Here is a 20,055-nt window from a genome sequence, read left to right as displayed (position 1 = left end):
AGTTCTCTTAACCCCCTGCCACGTTAAGCATTTTTTAATGTAGATGTAAATTAATATTCAAAGTTTTCAGCTAGTTGACACTAGGGCTGTACAATATGGTCAAATGATCATATCTCAATATTGTCATATATATTGTCATGTAAATATCACTTAGATACATGCTGTTCATATTCTTGAGCCACTTAGGTGGGTAGGGAGAGTTCCCATGGGATAAAAAAGCTTTTCAACCTGCCATCCCTGGTTCTCAAGGCCAGGTACCGAAGTGGATCTACTCTGTCTCTCTCTTTTTAAGATATTAGGTGTACCTTAGTAAACACTAGTAGAGTTCCACCTTAGATTTGGAATGTATAATAGAAGATTCAAAATTCAAATTCAAATTCAAATTTTGAATTTATAATAGAAGATATACCTTACTGAATTGTCATATCAATATGATATACGATATGACTATGATTTGACACAAAGTGCAGCAACAGTGAAAATTAAACATTCTTAAACAAAACAGTAATAATACCACACTCATTTTGCACTCATCATAAGGTTAGGATATTGTGCCCTCCAAAAGTATTGGAACACTTGGAATTTCACACATTTTAATTTGTTTATGCCATTTTAAATACAAGAAAACAAAAATAAAGAATAAAAATGTCTAAAAATATCTTCCTAAAACTGAAACTGAAAGCAAATCTCTAAAACTTGATAAAACCTGTAACCAGGAAGTGTTTGACATTTGAACATTTCCTGTTTTACTATGGACTTGAATTGTGGCACTTCCTGTTTTGGACGTCCTGTACCATGAGTGAGCTTCGCGCCGCTTCACTCATATTATTGTATATACTATTTTATTTATTTATTTTTTATAGGGGACCATAACTTAGGTTAAATGATTAACACTGCCATGGCAAAAATGTTATGATGTGATGAAAAGTGATTTAATATAGTAGTTTGTGATACCGTTATAAAGTAGAGTATATTTTTGTGACGGTATCACGAAACTGGGGGTGACACAGGCTGGAGTTGGAGTTATGGTCGGCCCAGTCTCATGCTTTTTTTTCATGCTTTTCATGTTTTTTGAATTTTACTATTTCTAACCCTACCCCTTCTGCTAACCCTAACCCCCACAGAGCCCCCCCCCCCCCCCCCCGCCGTGTCCTCCCGCATTTCGTACTCCCATCACAAAACAAACTTGTGCTCCCGTTACAAAAAGCACAGTATCATGAACCATAGATTAATTTGCTTTTTGTGATACCATCACGAAATGGCATGAGATTGGGTTGGTTATGGTTAGGGTTAAAAATAGTAACTGAAAGATGACCACATCATGAAAATGTGATGGTCACTAACTCGATTACTAACTCCATCATGGACACTTGTTGATTTTTGGACTGCCTTCCTGTTCCTGGAACCTGTGTTCTTGCCCACGGTTAACCCAGCTCTCGGTTTCCACCCGGACAATGTTTGTGAAGTGTAGGGGAGGTGATGGTCTCGTGGTTAAGGTGTTGGGTTTGAGTCGAGAAGATCATGGGTTCAAATCCCCGCCTGACTGGAAAATCACTAAGGGCCCTTGGGCAAGGCCTTTAATCCCCTATTGCTCCCGGTGTGTAGTGAGCGCCTTGTATGGCAGCACCCTGAATGTGAATGTGAGGCATAATTGTAAAGCGCTCTGATGCCAATGGAAAAGCGCTATATACAGTAAATGCAGTCCATTTACCATTTGTGAACAGTCTGCTTTTCATGTATTCCTTCAACTTCCTTTTTGTGACAACTGCAAATAAAGACTATTTTCTTTTTAAATCAGTTTGACTCTCTGCTCAGGGCTCTTTGATGTTACAATAAGAAGCTGTGTGTGGAGTAGGTATGTCTGAGTTTGTGATTGTCCTGGATCTAGATTAAGATCCAGGCTTTGAATGACTTCCTGGACTTGGCCATCAGAAGTTTATCTGTATGTGGTGGAATCTGAAGTTCTTGGGAGATTTACCTACCATGCTGGAAATATTCAAGTCTTTGGATCATCAGTCTTTGAGATTGGGACATGCCTGGGAAGATCTGATGGAGTAATGGGGTCAATGTACAGAGGTATTTGGTGATGCTGAAATCTTTGCAGGTGAATGAGGTCCACCTGTTTTGGGTTCTGATGCTTCCTGTCTTACTTTATGGTTGTGAGGTTTGGATGCTAACCAGTTATTTAAGGAGATTACTGGATGTCTTTGGTATTCTGTGTCTTCAGAAGAAATGTCTGTCAAACAAACAGCTATTTGGGGAAACGTAGATGAGAAGTACCACTTGCAGTGTGAGGGAACATTTTCTTCATGTGGTGAGTTTCTCTGGGCATAATCCTCCACACCGGTATGTCAGTGTTGAGGACTGCAGCAAATGGAAAAGGGCAAGGGAATGCCCATGTTTCACCTGGTTGTGGCAAATAGATGGCTACTTTTGCAAGACATGGATTGGCCAGGTTAAAGTCAAAGTCAAAGTGTCTTTATTTGTCTCCCTAAGGAGAAATTTGCCTTGGACAGAGTCTGCTACACAACAACACATCCAGGTGTTTGTCTGGGTGTTTGGTGTCCAGGAATCAAGGTGGTTCTGTAGTGTCATGGATGTGGTGAAGCTCTGTGCCAGTCCATACTCCCAGATGTGACCTGACTTGTTGCTGAAATACAGCAAGGGGTCATTTTGCCAAGGTAAAAATGGATAAAACATGTTTGTTGTAATGCTCATTTGGATCAAACAGAACCTTGAGGTCCCAGAATAATTTAAACCCAAAATCTGCTGTCAAGCATCTGTTTACTGACATCTGAGTCATGGTTAGGTTTTGGTTGCTTTTCTGTTGTTACCATAATAATGCTGCAATCTCTGACAAAATGTTCTTTTGCAACGTGCTGCAAGTTGTATGTCACACATGATTTTCGAGCCATATTAGACAGTACAAGCAGAAACTTTAATAAAGCTTCCATTGAAATACTCAGACGGGAGGAGATGCAAAATGGCAAGCACATTCAGGGGTGTGATTCTTCAGATAAATCCAGAAATACGGCTTTTCCAACCTGACAATGAGGCTCTCGTGAATGATGCAAATCTGTGTTTTTTTTTGGGGGGGGGGGGGTGAAATGCACACGGTCTGCGAGTCATAACCACAAAATTAGGAGCAAAAATCAGAAAAACGAGTGACGCACATCACCCTAGTGGGAGGAGCTTTTTTTCAGGGACTATCCAGAGTGCGGCCGGACGGAGCCAGGCCGCCCACAGACCCGGTCAGTGAGAATCAGCAGTCGGTCGGTGTGATCCGACACACACACACACACACACATGGTGTAAGCAAACACACGCAATCCAATCCAAAATTCCTCTCTTTGGGATATTTACACACACCCAGTTTGAGCAACGGAGCTTCTGCAAAATTAATCTGAGGTGAGTGAGTAATTGAAATTTACTCATGATGTTAGTACACCACCGTTTTTACCCAGAATGACTCCAAATATGAGCAAATAAAGTACTTTTATTTATTTTTTCGTGGTTTGTTTTGGCAATTTGTAAATGTGGAAATGCACTCCTCCTCAAAACATGTCCCTGTGAATAAATCAAAGGCACCATCTTCTTCTTCTTCTATGGTGTTTAACGGCAGCCGGCATCCTTATTGTTGCATTGCTGCCACCTTCAGCATCAGTACATTATAACGGTACTAAATCCTGAGTCCTGTGTCTTTCAAGTACTTAAAAAGGCTGACACTTCCCCCTCCCACTTTACCCTATCTCTAAAATACTTCCGACAGCAACTTCTTTCAGGCCTGTTCTTCTAAATTCTGAGAAAAGGTTTTGCCATTCTCTGGAATACTTATTACAATACACATGCTGCGCTGTCTCCGGCTGTGGACATTCCAAACATAGTCCATCGTAATGCTTTCCTAGGAGGAAGACAGTACTGTTCAAGAAAGTATGACCAATTCTCAGTCAAGCAATAGTCACTTCATCCTTTCTTTTCTACCCATTTCTTCTACAATTATTTACTGAAGCTGTCACTCTACTAGCTATTGAAAATAAATGCCAGCCCTTAGTCGCCTGCTCTCAGCATTTTTGCCATTGTAAGTTAATTTCTCTCCTGACAATACACTTACCCTCTGCTTTGGAAAGATTGATGCTGATGTCTGTCTTTTCATTTGTCACAGCTTTTTTGGTCAACCTATCCACCTTCTCATTTGTTGAGATACCTACAGTTGTGCTCAAAAGTTTACATACCCTGGCAGAATTTCTGCTTTTTTGGCTGTTTTTAAGAGAATATGAATGACAACACAAAACTTTTTTTTTCACTCATGTTTAGTGGTTGGGTGAAGCCATTTATTACCAAACAACTGTGTTTCCTCTTTTTAAATAAAAATGACAAGAGAACTACCCAAATGTCCCTGATCCAAAGTTTACATACCCCTGTTCTTAATACCGTGTATTGCCCCCTTTAACATCACCGACAGCTGGGAGTCTTTTGTGGTGGTTGTGGATGAGGCTCTCTGATGGTAAAGCTGCCACTGAATATGTCTTGGACTTTATTTACATTAATTACAAAGAAATACAAACAATATGGCACTCTATGGTAAATCTGCATGAAGTAGACAGTTCTCAAAAACTGAGTGACTGTGCCAGAAGGAGAAGAGTGAGGAAAACCACCAAGACACCCAGACAACCCAGGAGAAGTTATGGGCTTACGTGGCTGTAATTGGAGAAATTGTGCACAGTGCAAGCTTTGCATTTTGCATCACTACTCTTAGCTTCATAGTGGAGTAGAGCAGAGAAGGATTTTCTTTCACCAAAACAGATCAGATCAAGACTTGCATCTCAGATGTACGTTCTGGCAATTTGTAGCGAAACTTTCAGGTCTTCTTTTTAAGAAAATCCTCCTCTATTCCACTTCATCATGAAGATGGATAACTGGTGATACAAAATGCAAAGCTTGCACTGCATGTGCATAATTCCTCCAATCACAGCCACGTAAACCCATAACTTCTTCTGGGTTGTCTGGGTGTCTTGGTGGCTTTCCTCACTCTTCTCCTTCTTGCACAGTCACTCAGTTTTTGAGAACTGTCAGCTCCATGCAGATTTACCATAGAGTGCCATACTGTTTGTATTTCTTTGTAATTAATGTAAATAAAGTCCGAAACATATTCAGTGGCAGCTTTACCATCAGAGAGCCTCATCCACAACCACCACAAAAGACTCCAAGCTGTCAGTGATGTTAAAGGGGCAATACACAGTATTAACAACAGGGGTATGTAAACTTTGGATCAGGGTCATTTGGGTAGTTCTCTTGTCATTTTGATTTAAAAAGAGGAAACACAGTTGTTTGACAATAAATGGCTTCACCCAACCACTAACCAAGAGTGAATAAAAGTTTTTGTGTTGTCATTCATGTTCTCTTAAAAATGGCCAAAAAAACAAAAATTCTGCCAGGGTATGTAAACTTTTGAGCACAACTGTATATGTGCTGGAACCCACATCATTGTTATCTTAGCGCCTTTCCTTGCCACATCTCTAATCATCAAACGAATGTCATAAACGAGATCTTGCTGACTCCTGGATGAATCTGTCCGAATACTGTTGATAGTTGACACAGAGTCAATTCAATGTGCACTGTTTGCACTGTATTTCATTAAATGTATTTAAGTAATATCTATGTGTGTGTGTGTGTCTGTGTGTGTGTGTCTCGGGGGGGGGGGGGTTACCACATCATGGTAGGTGCACCACATATTTTCCTGCTTTTTTGCCAATCACACCTATGACTTTTTTTTTTTTGGGTGAGGATGATTTAATCATGCCGTTAATTAATGTGTATAAAGATCATGAAAAACTGTACAAATTACTCACTCTTGCATTGACATTCCCTGCCAGGGGCAGCAGTTTGGGTTGTTGTTGTCTATCTAGTTCCTCATTTCTGCTCCCTTGTTCAACTTGGTCATCCATTGGTCCTCCTCTGTGGTACACTGTCCTTGGTTTTTGGCTCACCTTGTGGAGAACAAATGAAAAATTATACCTCATTATTGGACTTTTCCCAATGTACTTATTTTGAAGAATAGCATGTTAACGTGATAGCATGTTTACTCACCTTGATGTAAAAGAAATCTTCACTTCGTCCCGACCGGGAGTGGGAGAGGCCTTTTGCGGGATGAGTGGAGGTCCTTTGAGTAAAGCCACACTTCAGTAATCCATCAAGGCTACAACCACCTGTCTTTCTGTGGTGGTTTGCTTCCTTCTTTAACGTAACTACAGACGCCTTGCAGTGTTTACTGTTGAGATTGTTGCAGCTAATGAGACTGCTGACACTACCCATGGTCCTGCAGGCATAGGTGAGGACCAGGTGGGGCTGAAGTCCACGTGGTGAAGTTACATAGATGTGAAGATAAGTAGGTACTCATCACCCTCCCACAGAACTGTCAACGGCTTCATCTGCACAATAAAAAAACAAAAAACACATAAAATACAGAGGATGCAGTGTGGTGTCGGTGTTAATGGTTAAACCTACTTGTGAACTGAAGGTCATCTCATTATTTCTTTGAAGGCAGTGTGTCGGTTTGTTATACAGTTTAGTTTTATTGGGGCCTCTCCAGCTGAGACAGTGTTGCACTGTTAAAGCAGGTGTGTTCACATTTGTGAAGCAAACAGAATGAGAAAAGTCCATCTTGGCAAACTGCCTGCTTTGGGGTTTGTGGATTTATGGCCCAGCCGTTGAATTTGACAAATAAGCCTTTGGGTGCCCTTCCCCTAAACAAACTGGCAATTAGGCCACTTACTGCGTACTCAACACTTGGCTTCCACTGTCATCTGAATAACACATCATTTTGTTTTTTTCCGCAAAGGACAGACCACAACACAAGATTTTATGTTTTATACTAAATGGCAAGGGCTTCGAACCATTTTTTTTGTCGATTCCTTGTGTACAGATTCTGCATATTAATGTTTTTCTGTTTTGGGTTCTACCAAAATTACTGTTCCAGAACCAGATACAACTAAAAGAAGTACAAGATAGTAACATTCCACGTAAGACTGTTTGGCACGTGTCTTAGAAAACTTTCTGCTGTTATAGAAGAAGAAGTCCTTTGTAAGACATGAGACCCATGGGTGCCAGTGCTTATCTCTACATCTCCCCATGGAGAGGACATACAGTGAGGAAAATAAGTATTTCAACACCCTGCGATTTTGCAAGTTCTCCCACTTAGAAATCATGGAGGGGTCTGAAATTTTCATCTTAGGTGCATGTCCACTGTGAGAGACATAATCTAAAAAAAAAAAAAAAAAAAATCCGGAAATCACAATGTATGATTTTTTTAATAATTTATTTGTATGTTACTGCTGCAAATAAGTATTTGAACACCTGTGAAAATCAATGTTAATATTTGGTACAGTAGAATTTGTTTTCAATTACAGAGGTCAAACGTTTCCTGTAGTTTTTCACCAGGTTTTCACACACTGCAGCAGGGATTTTGGTCCACTCCTCCATACAGATCTTCTCCAAATCTTTCAGGTTTGGAGTTTCTGCTCCTTCCAAAGATTTTCTATTGAGTTCAGGTCTGGAGACTGGCCAAGCCACTCCAGGACCTTGAAATGCTTCTTACGGAGCCCCTCCTTAGTTGCCCTGGCTGTGTGTTTGGGGTCATTGTCATGCTGGAAGACCCAGCCATGATCCATCTTCAATGCTCTTACTGAGGGAAGGAGGTTGTTTGCACCGTATTGTAGGGAGGATGGATGGGGTCACGTATTGCGAGATTTTGGCAGTCGTCCTGTCCCCTTTGCAGAAGAGCACCCCCAGAGTATGATGTTTCCACCCCCATGCTTCATGGTTGGGATGGTTTTCTTGGGGTTGTTCTCATCCTCTAAACATGGTAAGTGGAGCTGATTCCAAAAAGCTCTATTCTGGTCTCATCTGACCACATGACCTTCTCCCATACCTCCTCTGGATCATCCAGATGGTCACTGGTGAACTTCAAATGGGCCTGGACATGTGCTGGCTTGAGCAGGGGGACCTTGCTGCCCTGCAGAATTTTAAACCATGACAGCATCATGTGTTACTAATGTAATCTTTGACTGTGGTCCCAGCTCTCTTCAGGTCATTGACCAGGTCCTCGTGTGTAGTTCTGAGCTTTCTCAGAATCATCCTACCCCACAAAGTGAGATCTTGCATGGAATCCCAGACCGAGGGAGATTGACAGTCATCTTGTGTTTCTTCCACTTTCTAATAAATAATCATAACAGTTGTTGTCTTCTACCAAGCTGCTTGCCCGTTGTCCTGTAGTCCATCCCAGCCTTGTGCAGGTCTACAGTTTTGTCCCTGGTGTCCTTAGACAGCTCTTTGGTCTTGGCTATGGTGGACAGGTTGGAGTGTGATTGATTGAGTGTGTGAACAGGTGTCTTTTATACAGGTAACAAGTTCAAACAGGTGCAATTAATACAGGTAAAGAGTGCAGAATAAGAGGGCTTCTTAAAGAAAAATTAACAGGTCTATGTGAGCCAGAATTCTTGCTGGTTGGCAGGTGTTCAAATACTTATTTGCAGCAGTAACATACAAATAAATTATTAAAAAATCATACATTGTGATTTCCAGATTTTTTTTGTCTCTCACAGTGGACATGCACCTAAGATGAAAATTTCAGACCCCTCCATGATTTCTAAGTGGGAGAACTTGTTGTGAAAGTGTAGTGACACGGACCCACAACAGGGGGCGCAAATGAACGGTCAATAGATGAGACAAAAAGTAACAATTTAATGTTGTGAAGGTGCACAATGAATATACAAACAATCTCAAAATCTGATGACAGTCAATCCACAAAGGTGACGTGTGGGCAGGCTCGAGGATAGAAGAGCCGGAACCACACGATTTCCGCCGCCACCGAACCTGGTGAATACTGGAGCCGCCAAGTCCCGAATTGCCAGATGATCACCGTCCCCGACTGTCGGATCTGGTACTGCTGGCGAAGAACAAAGACAGTCAAGTGTAGGTGTGTGTACACCCCGTAACAACAACGGTGGGAATGCCACCTCCACCTCTAACACACACTCGTGCAGCGTCTGTTTAACCACTTATCTGACGAGACGAAGGACGAAACAGTCGTGACCCACGCCGGTCCTCTGGTTGACAGCTGCAACACAATAGCTCTGGAAATCACTGAATGCTGGCAGAGAATATTACCTCCATAGAAGTACGATATCTCGGCGATGAGGTGGAGATGACGTCTGGGTTTTATGAAGTGAGATGATGAAGAATGAGTGACAGCTGTCCGGAATTAATGAGTGACAGCTGTCACTCCCGGCTGTGTCTGTGGCGTCAGCGCCCTCTCGTGCCTGAAGCCCACACTTCAGGCAGGGCGCCCTCTGGTGGTGGGCCAGCAGTACCTCCTCTTCTGGCGGCCCACACAACAGAACTTGCAAAATCGCAGGGTGTTCAAATACTTATTTTCCTCACTGTAGTTTGATGCAGGTTACTTACACAGCCAAGGCCAGTACCCATTTACAGCTGGGTGGACTGAGACAATGCTGATGACGTATAGTCTCCAAGGACAAAGACATGTAGCATGACCAGAAATCAAACCTGGGTCCACGTATTTGTAGACCATGCGCCTTATCCCACTGAACTAGTTGCCTGGCGTAGCTATTACACTATTTAGCACTGTTGACTCACAGCAAGAAGGTCATGGGTTTCATTCCCACCTGTGGACTTTCTATGTGGGTTTGCATATTCTCCCCGCGTTTGCGTGGGTTTCCTCTGGGTGCTCCGGTTTCCTCCCACTTTTTAAAGACATGCAGGTTAGTTGAATTTGAAATTTTATAATTGTCCAGGGCTCCCTTGCAAAAGAGATCTCAATCTCAATGGGACTAACTTGGTTAAATAAAGGTTAAATAAAAATATAGCCTATATTTATATAAACATAGCCTATATTTAACTATAACAGGCTAGGACTATGCTGGGCACATTGTTTAGTCTAACTGGAGCTCCTGTCAACATTATTTCTCTTTACATCTTAGCCTGTCGATCAAACATTGATGACATTGATGTCTAAAACCAAACTTTCTAAGGTACACAGCACAATATTTGCCTCCTCTGACTGAAAACAGGAAGACCACACTACATTTTATTTTAATCACCTGTTGCTGGTATATTACCCTCCACCATTCAAAGACATGCAATGAGTTATTCAGTTTCTAATAAAAGAATGAAAAAATATTAATTTATTAACTGGTTGCCTTTATTTCAAATCAACTTTTCTCTTGCAGAACAAAAAAAATATAAAGTTTATAGTTTTCATTTATGTTTGTTTAACTGATTCAAGTATCATCTTCAGATTAGGACAAAGGGTTGACAGATTTGTTCTGTTGACATTCTTGATCTCCTACATTTTAAATGCACCCAGACCCCAGATGTTGCTCATTCTGGTCGCTAAGCCACAGGGCAAAAGTGCACTCACTACTTGCTAAACAGTGAAGGTCTCTGTATGGGTGACCAGGCCAGTGTGCTCCCCAAACCAGCTGGTCCTCAAACGTCAATACGCATTTTATAATGACCCCAGCTACAAAGCGTTGGGCATAGCCTGTGATGAACCACATATTAGTATCATGTTGCACTTGCCTAGCGGCTATGTGGCTCATTATTGGGCATATAATGGTGAAGTTGCATATTGCTGTCAGTGTCATTTTGCAGAGGTGTTTGATGGGCATGTCTAGAAGAGGAAAATGCTGAATGAAACACAGATCAAGGCTGTCACTTTGAATCAACTGCAAAACAATGAGAAGAGAAATTAGACATACAGAGTAGATGTTGCATGATGAGGAGAATGAGTGGGGAATGACAGGAAGACAGAGGAGCAGGCAGAAAGAAAAACGAGGCTTCAGGTGAGAAATGGCTGAGTAGTGCAATAATTTTTTTTTCCTATGAGCTTCTACTCATTGCAAATTGAATGAAGTCTGTTAATGATGAAAAACATCACACGCCACATTGGACTCCTTATTGTTTGTGTTTCATTTATAACCTAAAACTTGATATACACAGTAGCAATGTATATCTAGACTACATATTGCCAGCAATATGCAAAATGCAAGACGTGCAATATTAATTTTCTTTCTTTAATTGTTTGGCTCATCCCCATGCACAGGTCCAACACACAATTTAATGAGTTGGATCACAAGGTGGACTCAGACATTGCACCAAGTTTTCTTAAACGTTGCTCATTAAAATTTGAATATGTTGTCACTGACCATCTGGAATGTTTATGCTTAGCCTGGTAGCTGGTCGTATGGAACACATGCACATTTCCGACTTCACAGTATCTCCTTGTTAAGGTGATAATTTCCTCCTTCATTGCACATTTGTGATCTTGCATTGTTTGATCGATTGCAGAACAAAACCTACCACTTGATACATTCATTGCAAATGCCACATTTTTTTCTCCCTGTATTATCAGACTTTAACTGTTCATAATGTAGAAAAAGTCCTTTTGTTCCCTTTTACAAGAGAGATGCGAGAACAGTGGAAGCAGCAAAGAAACACCTTCTAACAAAAAAGTCTCAAAGGGGCGGGACTGAAGGTGTAGGAGGCGCAGGAGGTGAAAATATCACAGGAGTGTGCAGGAGGCCTGAAAAAATAAATAAAATAAAGCACCAGCAGCATTGGTGGATACTGCGTTGCTGTATCATGTCGTTATTCCCACCAGGTGCTGTCGCTGATAGAGAGATCCACAATCCTATATTCAACCCTGTGAGGCTTAAAGAAGTGTTGCTGGTGATTGCCCTTAACCTTTTTTACTGCTGGGCACGAATTTATTCATTTTTAGGACATTGAAATGCGCTATTTTTCTTTTCAGAAATCTGAGTCAAATTATCGCTTAAATGGTAAACAGAGTGCATTTATATAGCGCTTTTCCATCTGCATCAGACGCTCAAAGCGCTTTACAATAATGCCTCACATTCACCCCAATGGGAGGGTGCTGCCATACAAGGCACTCGCTACACACCGGGAGCAACTAGGGGATTAAGGACCTTGTCCAAGGGTGCTTAGTGATTTTCCAGCTAGGCTGGGATTTGAACAGAGGATCATCTGGTCTCAAGCCCAACACTTAACCACTAGACCATCACCTCCCCACAAATAAGCAGAATTTGCAAATATTATAAGTTCTACAGTATTCTGATATATAAAATAAATTTTATCCAGTGGATAAAAATTTCAAAGTAAATTATGCAGTGAAAGGCTTAAGTGCTAATCGCGGCTTTTTTATTTTTATTTTTACAATGTAGTAGCCACCAAGGTGCTTTTTTTCAGGCCCCCTGCACACTCCGGAGATATTTTCACCTCCTGCACCTCCTATGCCTTTCAGTCCACCTGATAAGATTAGGGTTAGAGTAAAGGCCCCCTGACATGAGCATGTCTTTGATTCATGCACTAGCATGCATGTCATTGTGATGATACGTGTGATGATGTGATGAGCTGTGATCCCAGCTGGACACCGTTCTTTGTTCTACCGGCTGCCACGCGCTCTACGTTGGACGCTGTGTATATAAAATTATTTTGTGTTGGATTGTGTTGGTTTTCTCTGCAAATTGGCCATTGAAAATGGCTGTAATCACTTCCTGAATCACAGAGGACTGCTCCAACGTCAGCCGTTTGCGCGCACGCGCACACCTAACAAGCTGCAGAAGGCATTTTGAGCTGTCTAAAAAGGTAATTATTTGTCATGTTTACATTGTCATGGCTTGGTAAAACAGTTGTGTGTTCTTTCCTTCTTGTGTGCTGCTGTTAAAGTATGTTTAACACAGATTTAACTTGTGCGATCCGCTGACGTCACCGCTTGCTCTGTTCACTTCTTCTTTGCTTCACTTGACGAGCTGCACATTGTGTTGGTGATTAGATCGTGCCACGTAGCATGACATTTTTGTGTGAAAGATTTTTTTTTTTGAACATTTCAAAATTCTCTGTGCGCAATAGCACGCACCGGCGGCTCTCTTGCGTCCTGTCTGTACCCATCATAGATAAGTTTACTCTCCAGCAAGACACAGGTCGTGCTAGTGCGTGAGACAAAGGCATGCTCATGTCAGGTGGCCTTAATGGTGGTACTGCTCACAACAGGCTGCTTTGTGATGCAGGGCCAGCTTCCAGACAAGTCTATTATATACCACCTAGTGACAAAAATATGTTATCTCAACACACTTTGCATACAGCGTCTGTATAGATTGCACTCTGTGTTATAACATTTACAAAGACTTAACATTCCCTCAGCAAGCACAAGGGGCTTTCAACAGGAAGAAACTTCAAGCAGACTCTGAATCTGTGGAGGGACCATCTGCCACTATCATATATGTTTTATCACAGTTGTTAATTATCTCCTGGCTCCATCCATTTTCAGTAATCTTCTCTCAAAATGTAACACACAACAACGTTGTCAAAGAAAAAAGTATTACTCGATATTTTGCAAGTTTAAATATCCTTTTTCTGAAAACTGAAAGGAGTCTATCAAGCTAGCAATACCTACTAATTCTGTTGATATATTTTAAGAAACATACTTTACATTTGTTTGCTTCCCCTGTTTTGTAGCTCTTAACTGACATTCATGCAAGCAAAAACACAAAATTCATGGCTAACGTAACTACTATAAATAGACTTAAACATAAAACTGTTTGTGCAGTGCAAGAGAAAGTCGTTCTTTGTGCCACTGAAGAAAACCAGCCTCTGGCACGACAACGGCCTCTCTTTCACCGTTATGTCGAGTCTAAACCCGGCTGACACACAACTCAGGCGATGAAACAATAGATTTTACTTACTGCCAGGTTAAACTAAGCATCCACCTCCAGTAAGGGCCCCTGCAGAGTCATCTCTATCCGATTGCAGAGAAACCAATCCGGCAGAGTGTGGCCTTGAACGAACCAGCAGCAAACGCAAACGTCCCACTATCAGCTCAGAGAGGAGGGTCTGCTAACTCCTCTCTGCTGTCAGCAGTGCTTTTTCCACTCAGCTTTGCATTATAACTGACATGTAAATTCAACTCTGTGTACACCCCCCCACTCACCCTGTTGGGGGGGTTGGCAGTGTACAACATGTGCTCCCATAGAACCGGCGTGTGCCGCTCAAGTGATTAACTCCCAGCCTTCACAAAAGATCTTTTACACCCATGTGCCCCCCCCCCCCCCCATTTCGGCCCACTATCACCCACCTCCTCCCCATTTTTTGCATCGACTAACTGTGTAATAACCATTCATCCTCCTGCCCTCCCTCCTCCCATCAATCCCTCCCTGCATCCCACCATCCACCCGTCCCGCTCGGTGCCCTGCACCCACCCAGAACAAACAACACTTCATCTAAAACAAGAAAAAAAGAAGGCGCTTGCCCCTCTCTCTTTTCCCTCTTTGTCTGTTGAAGTGTATGGACTCTTGTGTGCAGGCTGATGTATTCTCTTCAAACAACCTAGGAACATATTTGAGTGTTAAATAAATGACTAGTCCTCACAATGAGAGAGCTGGAGAGCTTCAGTTTTAGAGTGATTTACCACCGTCATGCCTTTATGCCATTTGATGCGCACGGAGAATCACTCTCGCTTCTTTCCACACCGCTCTCAATCCTGAACAAGTCTCTCCGAGGCAGCAGAACATTCAGCATCCCTTAGACTGCACATTGCTGACAAAATACCCCGTGGATGAAATACAATCACACATCAAGACAGGAAAATATACAGTGTGCCGGGTTCTGAATGAACTAACAACAGCAAAAGAAAAGATATGGTCCCCAAGCTCAGCTACGGACAAAACAAGAGTAAATCTTTCACTCCATTTTGCGCAGAAGTGTACGTTATCTTCTGCAGTGTTACTGAATATTTGCAGCCACACCACCACTGATTTCACTGGTAATAGAAAACAAAGAATTAGCAACGTCAAGTTCACGATACTGAACTAAAACAAATTAAATCAGCAGATCTCAGAGGAAAAGCAGTTTAACATGCGTGTCAGACTTACACTAAAGATGACATCATATTGCATCACATTATCTGAAAAGAACATTTCTGACATGAAGTGTCTACAAATTCTACACTGACTTGTGAAATTATGTAGCAACATCTTCCATCATCTTTTTCAAGGGTTAGCACTGCATTACAGTTGCATATAGATAAGGTTTTAATGTGGGAAAATCCTCAGTGTCGCACAATACACTGTTTGAATTCTGAACGGGCAAACCTAGACGTCGGCCATATTGGAGACATCGCAATGTCAACACAATGTAAAATGTGACTCAAAAACATAAAGGATTTTCATGTTCTGAATGATTATAGTGTCATGTAAATTTATTAATATTCTTTCAGCAGAAGGGCAGCACCACGAAGGCACTAAGGTGCTAGCTTGTGGTTAGCACTGTTGTCATTCAGTAACAAGGTCCTAGCTTCAAATCTGACCTGGTCCTTCCTGTGTAAAGTTTGTATGTTGTCCTCATGTCTGAATGAATGAATTATAAATTAATTTGGTACACACAGACTCAAAAATAGGAAAAAAAAAAAAACATAAAGAAAATGAAGTGGATATTTTGCTGGATACAGCAAACACGCACCTAGCGCTATTTGACCGGATCTCTTCGCTGATTGGCTAGTTCAGACGGCACTATCACAGAAGCTATTTCAACATGGCGGCGTGTTGTGGCGCCCTCGACAATGAGTGTTGGTGCTAATTTTTCATCTTTAAATGCCATTTTGGGTGCCATAAAGTCGTTTGAATTGGAGCAGAAAATCACCTACTGGCGGAGGGATTCTCGGACGTTAAAAGCAGCTCAAAAACATGGCATAGCCGTACCCAAAATTATTTCCACTTGTGGTGAAAATTATGTCCACCGACGCTTTTCGCCATGCGGTGGAAATAATTTCGGGCACCATGGAAATAATTTTTGCAGTCTTGGTGATTTTCTGCGTTGGGCGGGGATTATAAATAAAATCTGCAAATTCAAGACAGAATAAAAACAAAATACAGAAGTCCACATCGGCACGTGTATTTATCCTGTTCTTCTCTGTCAGTGTCATGTCTGCAAAACCTTCGATCAGTCCACCCCTGAAAATAGTAAATGGTAAAATATGCCAATTTTCGAGAATGAAAATCAATATCCAACATTGGGCGACTATCATGAATGTGAAATAAGGAGATCTTAAACTCCGATCGCCTTTAAGTTCCTGCCCGACCGCGGCCATTCCGTTCCGTCGTGAAAAAATTTAGACGGCTGAGTGGATCCTTGTGATTTGATTGGTGCTTTGTATGTCACATGACATGGATTACTTCATCCCATTTGTGTTGCATTGCATTTAGAGTGCGGCTTGGTTCCATTTGGAGTGCAAATTTGTTTCCATACGTTTGGTACCATTGCACTCTCACATGCACACGCACGTACGTGAGTACATGCATGCACGAGTACGTGCGCGCCCACACATGCATTTGTTTGAGCTAACAATAATTTATTGAGCTAACTGACGCTGCTACACACACACACACAAAATCCACTCCGCTGTAAGCCCTCTGGATGCATGAAGACCTGTTCACATGATGCACTGATGTGATTTTTGGCCGTGAGGAACTACACAAAGTCTACACCAAAATGTAAGACCCTTTTCTGTTGTTTATAAATTAATAAAATATCAAATGACAAGGATCTGTTTTAGCCATTATATAAAACAAATAATGAATGTTTTTACATTCTTTCAGTGGAACGAATATTTAATTTGGTGAAAGCTGGAACATACCATTCAACTCAGCTTCACCTCATTGAATGGTATGTTCCAGCTTTCACCTCTTGAAATATTTGTACCATTGAACTCCTAAACATTCATTATTTGTATAATGTTGTATAATTGGCTTGGCGTTAGCTGCATTAGCATGAGCTTAGCACTTCCATTGTGACCAACAAAACATACATATACAACTTAACTACATAGGTGCTAACATTAGCCTGTTCGCAATGCTAATGTGATCCGAACGGGCTAATGTTTGCATGAAAACTTCCCAACATTTGCATGAGTTGACTGTCTCCATTGTTGCAATCTATATTATAATAGCTAAGTGGCCTCTGTGTGTGTATATCTTTTATTGTTTTTAAAGGTCCCTGGTGACCTTGGTGCAAAAGTACAAAATTCAACACCTTATAAACAGCATTACACACTTTTGCCTTTGTTTCTCCAATAGTTCCATCCCACATTCCAGCCTTTTTGTCTGCTGCCTCACTTTAATGTGACCAGTCATTTGATAAAGACACATTTCTTTTCCATTTGATGCAAATATTAGCCTGAGTTGTAATTGTTTTTTTCTTGCACCATCATTAAAAAACTTAATAAGCCCTACAAACCTTGTGGCTTCTGAGTGGACAGTTTGATTTAAGACGTTTGGTGAGGAGGGAGTTGGTGAGCGAATACAGATCCATGCATACATGCCTTTAATCTGATATCTGGTTGGACCTTTCCTTTTTTTAGAGTCGTACACAAAAGAGTGGGTGTACATGTTGTGCGGGGTGTCGTCGTCGCTTACGAGCCCCAGCTGACCTGCCTGACACAAAGCCCTGCCCCACACAAGTCCAGCTGACAATACCTACCCCCTCACCCCACCCGTTACACACAAACACACACACTCATAGAGCATAACCAATCCATTAGCACAAGCAGCGGTGTACTACAAAGGTCCAGGATTTATACTGTACCTGTTTCACAATGACCGTGAAAGTCTCCTCTGTTCTCACCACAGCTTTACGTTACTACGCCAGATGGAATCACTTTAATTCTCACTGTCTGTATGTTAATTTTCAACAGATGCATGTGTAATCTATCTAGTTCATTGTCTGTTTTTGGGTCAGTCTTAGACAACATATTGTTCATTGTTAATATGTGCAGTCTTTAGCACACACAGTATTTAAAGGGGTCATATATACACTGCTACATATCGCCAATATAGGCTTCAAGTGTATTAAAAACAAAGAGTGAATTTTGTAACAACAAATCTTAAAGATGCAATCGATTTCTGTACTTGTTTCGTTAAGGAGGAGACACACCGAGCTATGCTCCTTACATTCGGTATATCTGCACTCGTAGATGTCTGTTAGCGGCTTTTTCATTATTGATGCCTGTGGATGAGAGAGGACACTCTGATTGGCTGTTTAGATTTTTTTGTGAATCAGAGAAACCGAAGTGACAAAATCAAGCAAACAACGACGTTGAGTGTACACATCATATGTGGTCACTGACAGATGTCTCAAAAGCTGCCAGTTACAGCCAAATTAGTTATTGATGAGCGTAAGTGCTGTAGAAATAGTGAGAAAACACTGCTTTGTATATAATTTAGATCCTCATGGCTTCCAGTTTCCGTTTTTTAATGACGTATATGGACTAGTACCACCTATTGGCACTGAGGGTTTATGCATCTGCAGAATGTATTTGCTAGATGGCCAGCTGTTGTAGTCTTTCCAATGTTTATGTATTCAAAATTTTCAGGCGACGGGTAGAGGTGGGCGATACCGGGAATTTTGGTATTGATCCGATACCAAGTAAATACAGGCCCAGTATTGCCGATATTGATACCGATACTTTTTCATATTTAAACTTCATAGATCCAAAGGATCCAAAAGACCTAGGATAGAATTTCACCAAACATTGTTACGTGACAACAAAATACTTTATTATCACAATCAACATTTTTGTTTAAAAAAAAAAAAAATCACTCAACACAACTTAAAACAAAATCTCCTGAGGTAGAGGGCTGACAAACCACAATACAACAAAATTAACACACCACAACAAAATTGGCTGGTGCCGCTGAGCCACGTGATGGCGCAACAGCAAAAGACTAGAGGGGGGAGGGTGCGCTGCTCCGTGTTGTGTGACACAGCGCAGCACTGCTCTTACAGACAGAGAGTAGACTTTGATGAATCTGCCTGCGCAGCAGTCAGTGCGTGCGGGAGAGAAAAAAAGCTTGAGTATCGATCTTTTTACACGAAGATCGTTCAATATCAATACCAGCGTTGGTATCAATATTATCGATATTAGGATCAATCTGCCCACCTCTAGCGACGGGCGCTGGATGGCCACAAACTCAATGTTAATTGCCATCTGTGCTAGTTAACTGACTCTCCTCAGTGTGTCACTACCTTTAAATGGTAAAAAGCTAATATTTCCCACTCCTTCTCCTTCTTCAAAGCCAGAGCATGACCTTGTTCATCCAAGAGACTTTAAATGTCATCTTGCACAACAAAACTCCAATCCTAACCAACGTACTTTGGACCAGTTCTGCTTTTTTTTGTAATTTACTTCTTTACATTGTAATTTATCCAACAACTTTGTGAATTTATAAGACAAATGGCATCATATAATATCAGAAGTTTAATTGTAAAATTTAAAGGCTCATCTGATAATTTCTGTGTGTAATTGACATCATTTCCATTTACTGTATTTACTACCACTGTTTTATGTATTTCTGAAGATTGGAATTTTTGTTTGATTGTTTTCTATATTTTACTGGTGGAATGACTTAGAGGCCCCCAATGCAGAGTCACAATTTTTTTCTACTGTTCCATCAGGTTGTACCAAGGCATTTAGAATCCACAGTTCAATCACAGCAACAGCCTTCAGACTGGCAGATGATAAGATTAGTTGCTTACATAGGAAGAGGTCAGGAACACGGGAGATCAGTCCAACAGGCAACAGTCTCTTTAGGGGGAGCAACAGAACAGTTATCCAAAAGTACAAGCAGAAGGTCAATGCACAGAGATCAATCATACCAGGCTATCATACCCGGAAACAACAAGCAAGGCTCAGGAAAGGTGGAATGGTGGCGTGAGTCAATAACACAGAGGCAAACACAAGAAAATGACCCAAAAGAGCAAGCGTGGCTAGACATTCTGGTGAGGAGGTTACGAGCTGTGAGACGTTAGAAAGGCCAGCAAACAGTTAACCCTGTGAGTGTAGAAACGCATGAAACTGGAAAAAACAGTGACAAGTCACGAATGGCACGAATGTAAATTCATGACTGAGGATCACAAATTTGAATTTAATTTGATGATTCAGGGCAGAGGCGTCACACGCCATCACGG

General features: G+C 41.4%; 1 protein-coding gene across 2 annotated transcripts in view; it reads right to left on the bottom strand.

The window, feature by feature from the left end:
- The window catches only part of lzts1 (leucine zipper, putative tumor suppressor 1), a 67,661-nt gene that overhangs the window by 14,906 nt on the left and 32,700 nt on the right, over nucleotides 1-20,055 (bottom strand). The window contains exons 1-3 of one of the 2 annotated variants that reach the window (XM_034170021.1): nucleotides 13,782-14,006; nucleotides 6,088-6,428; nucleotides 5,850-5,987 (exon numbers count right to left, since the gene is read on the bottom strand). In XM_034170021.1, the coding sequence (XP_034025912.1) occupies nucleotides 5,850-5,987; nucleotides 6,088-6,312 (363 nt within the window). In that variant the 5' untranslated portion in view covers nucleotides 6,313-6,428; nucleotides 13,782-14,006. Of the gene's footprint in view, nucleotides 1-5,849; nucleotides 5,988-6,087; nucleotides 6,429-13,781; nucleotides 14,007-20,055 lie in introns of those variants that run through there. The other variant, XM_034170020.1, reaches the window with a different exon arrangement.

The sequence above is a fragment of the Thalassophryne amazonica genome, chromosome 5, assembly GCF_902500255.1.
Source record: "Thalassophryne amazonica chromosome 5, fThaAma1.1, whole genome shotgun sequence".
Taxonomy (NCBI): domain Eukaryota; kingdom Metazoa; phylum Chordata; class Actinopteri; order Batrachoidiformes; family Batrachoididae; genus Thalassophryne; species Thalassophryne amazonica.
This window is presented reverse-complemented; position numbering and strand designations above follow the sequence as displayed.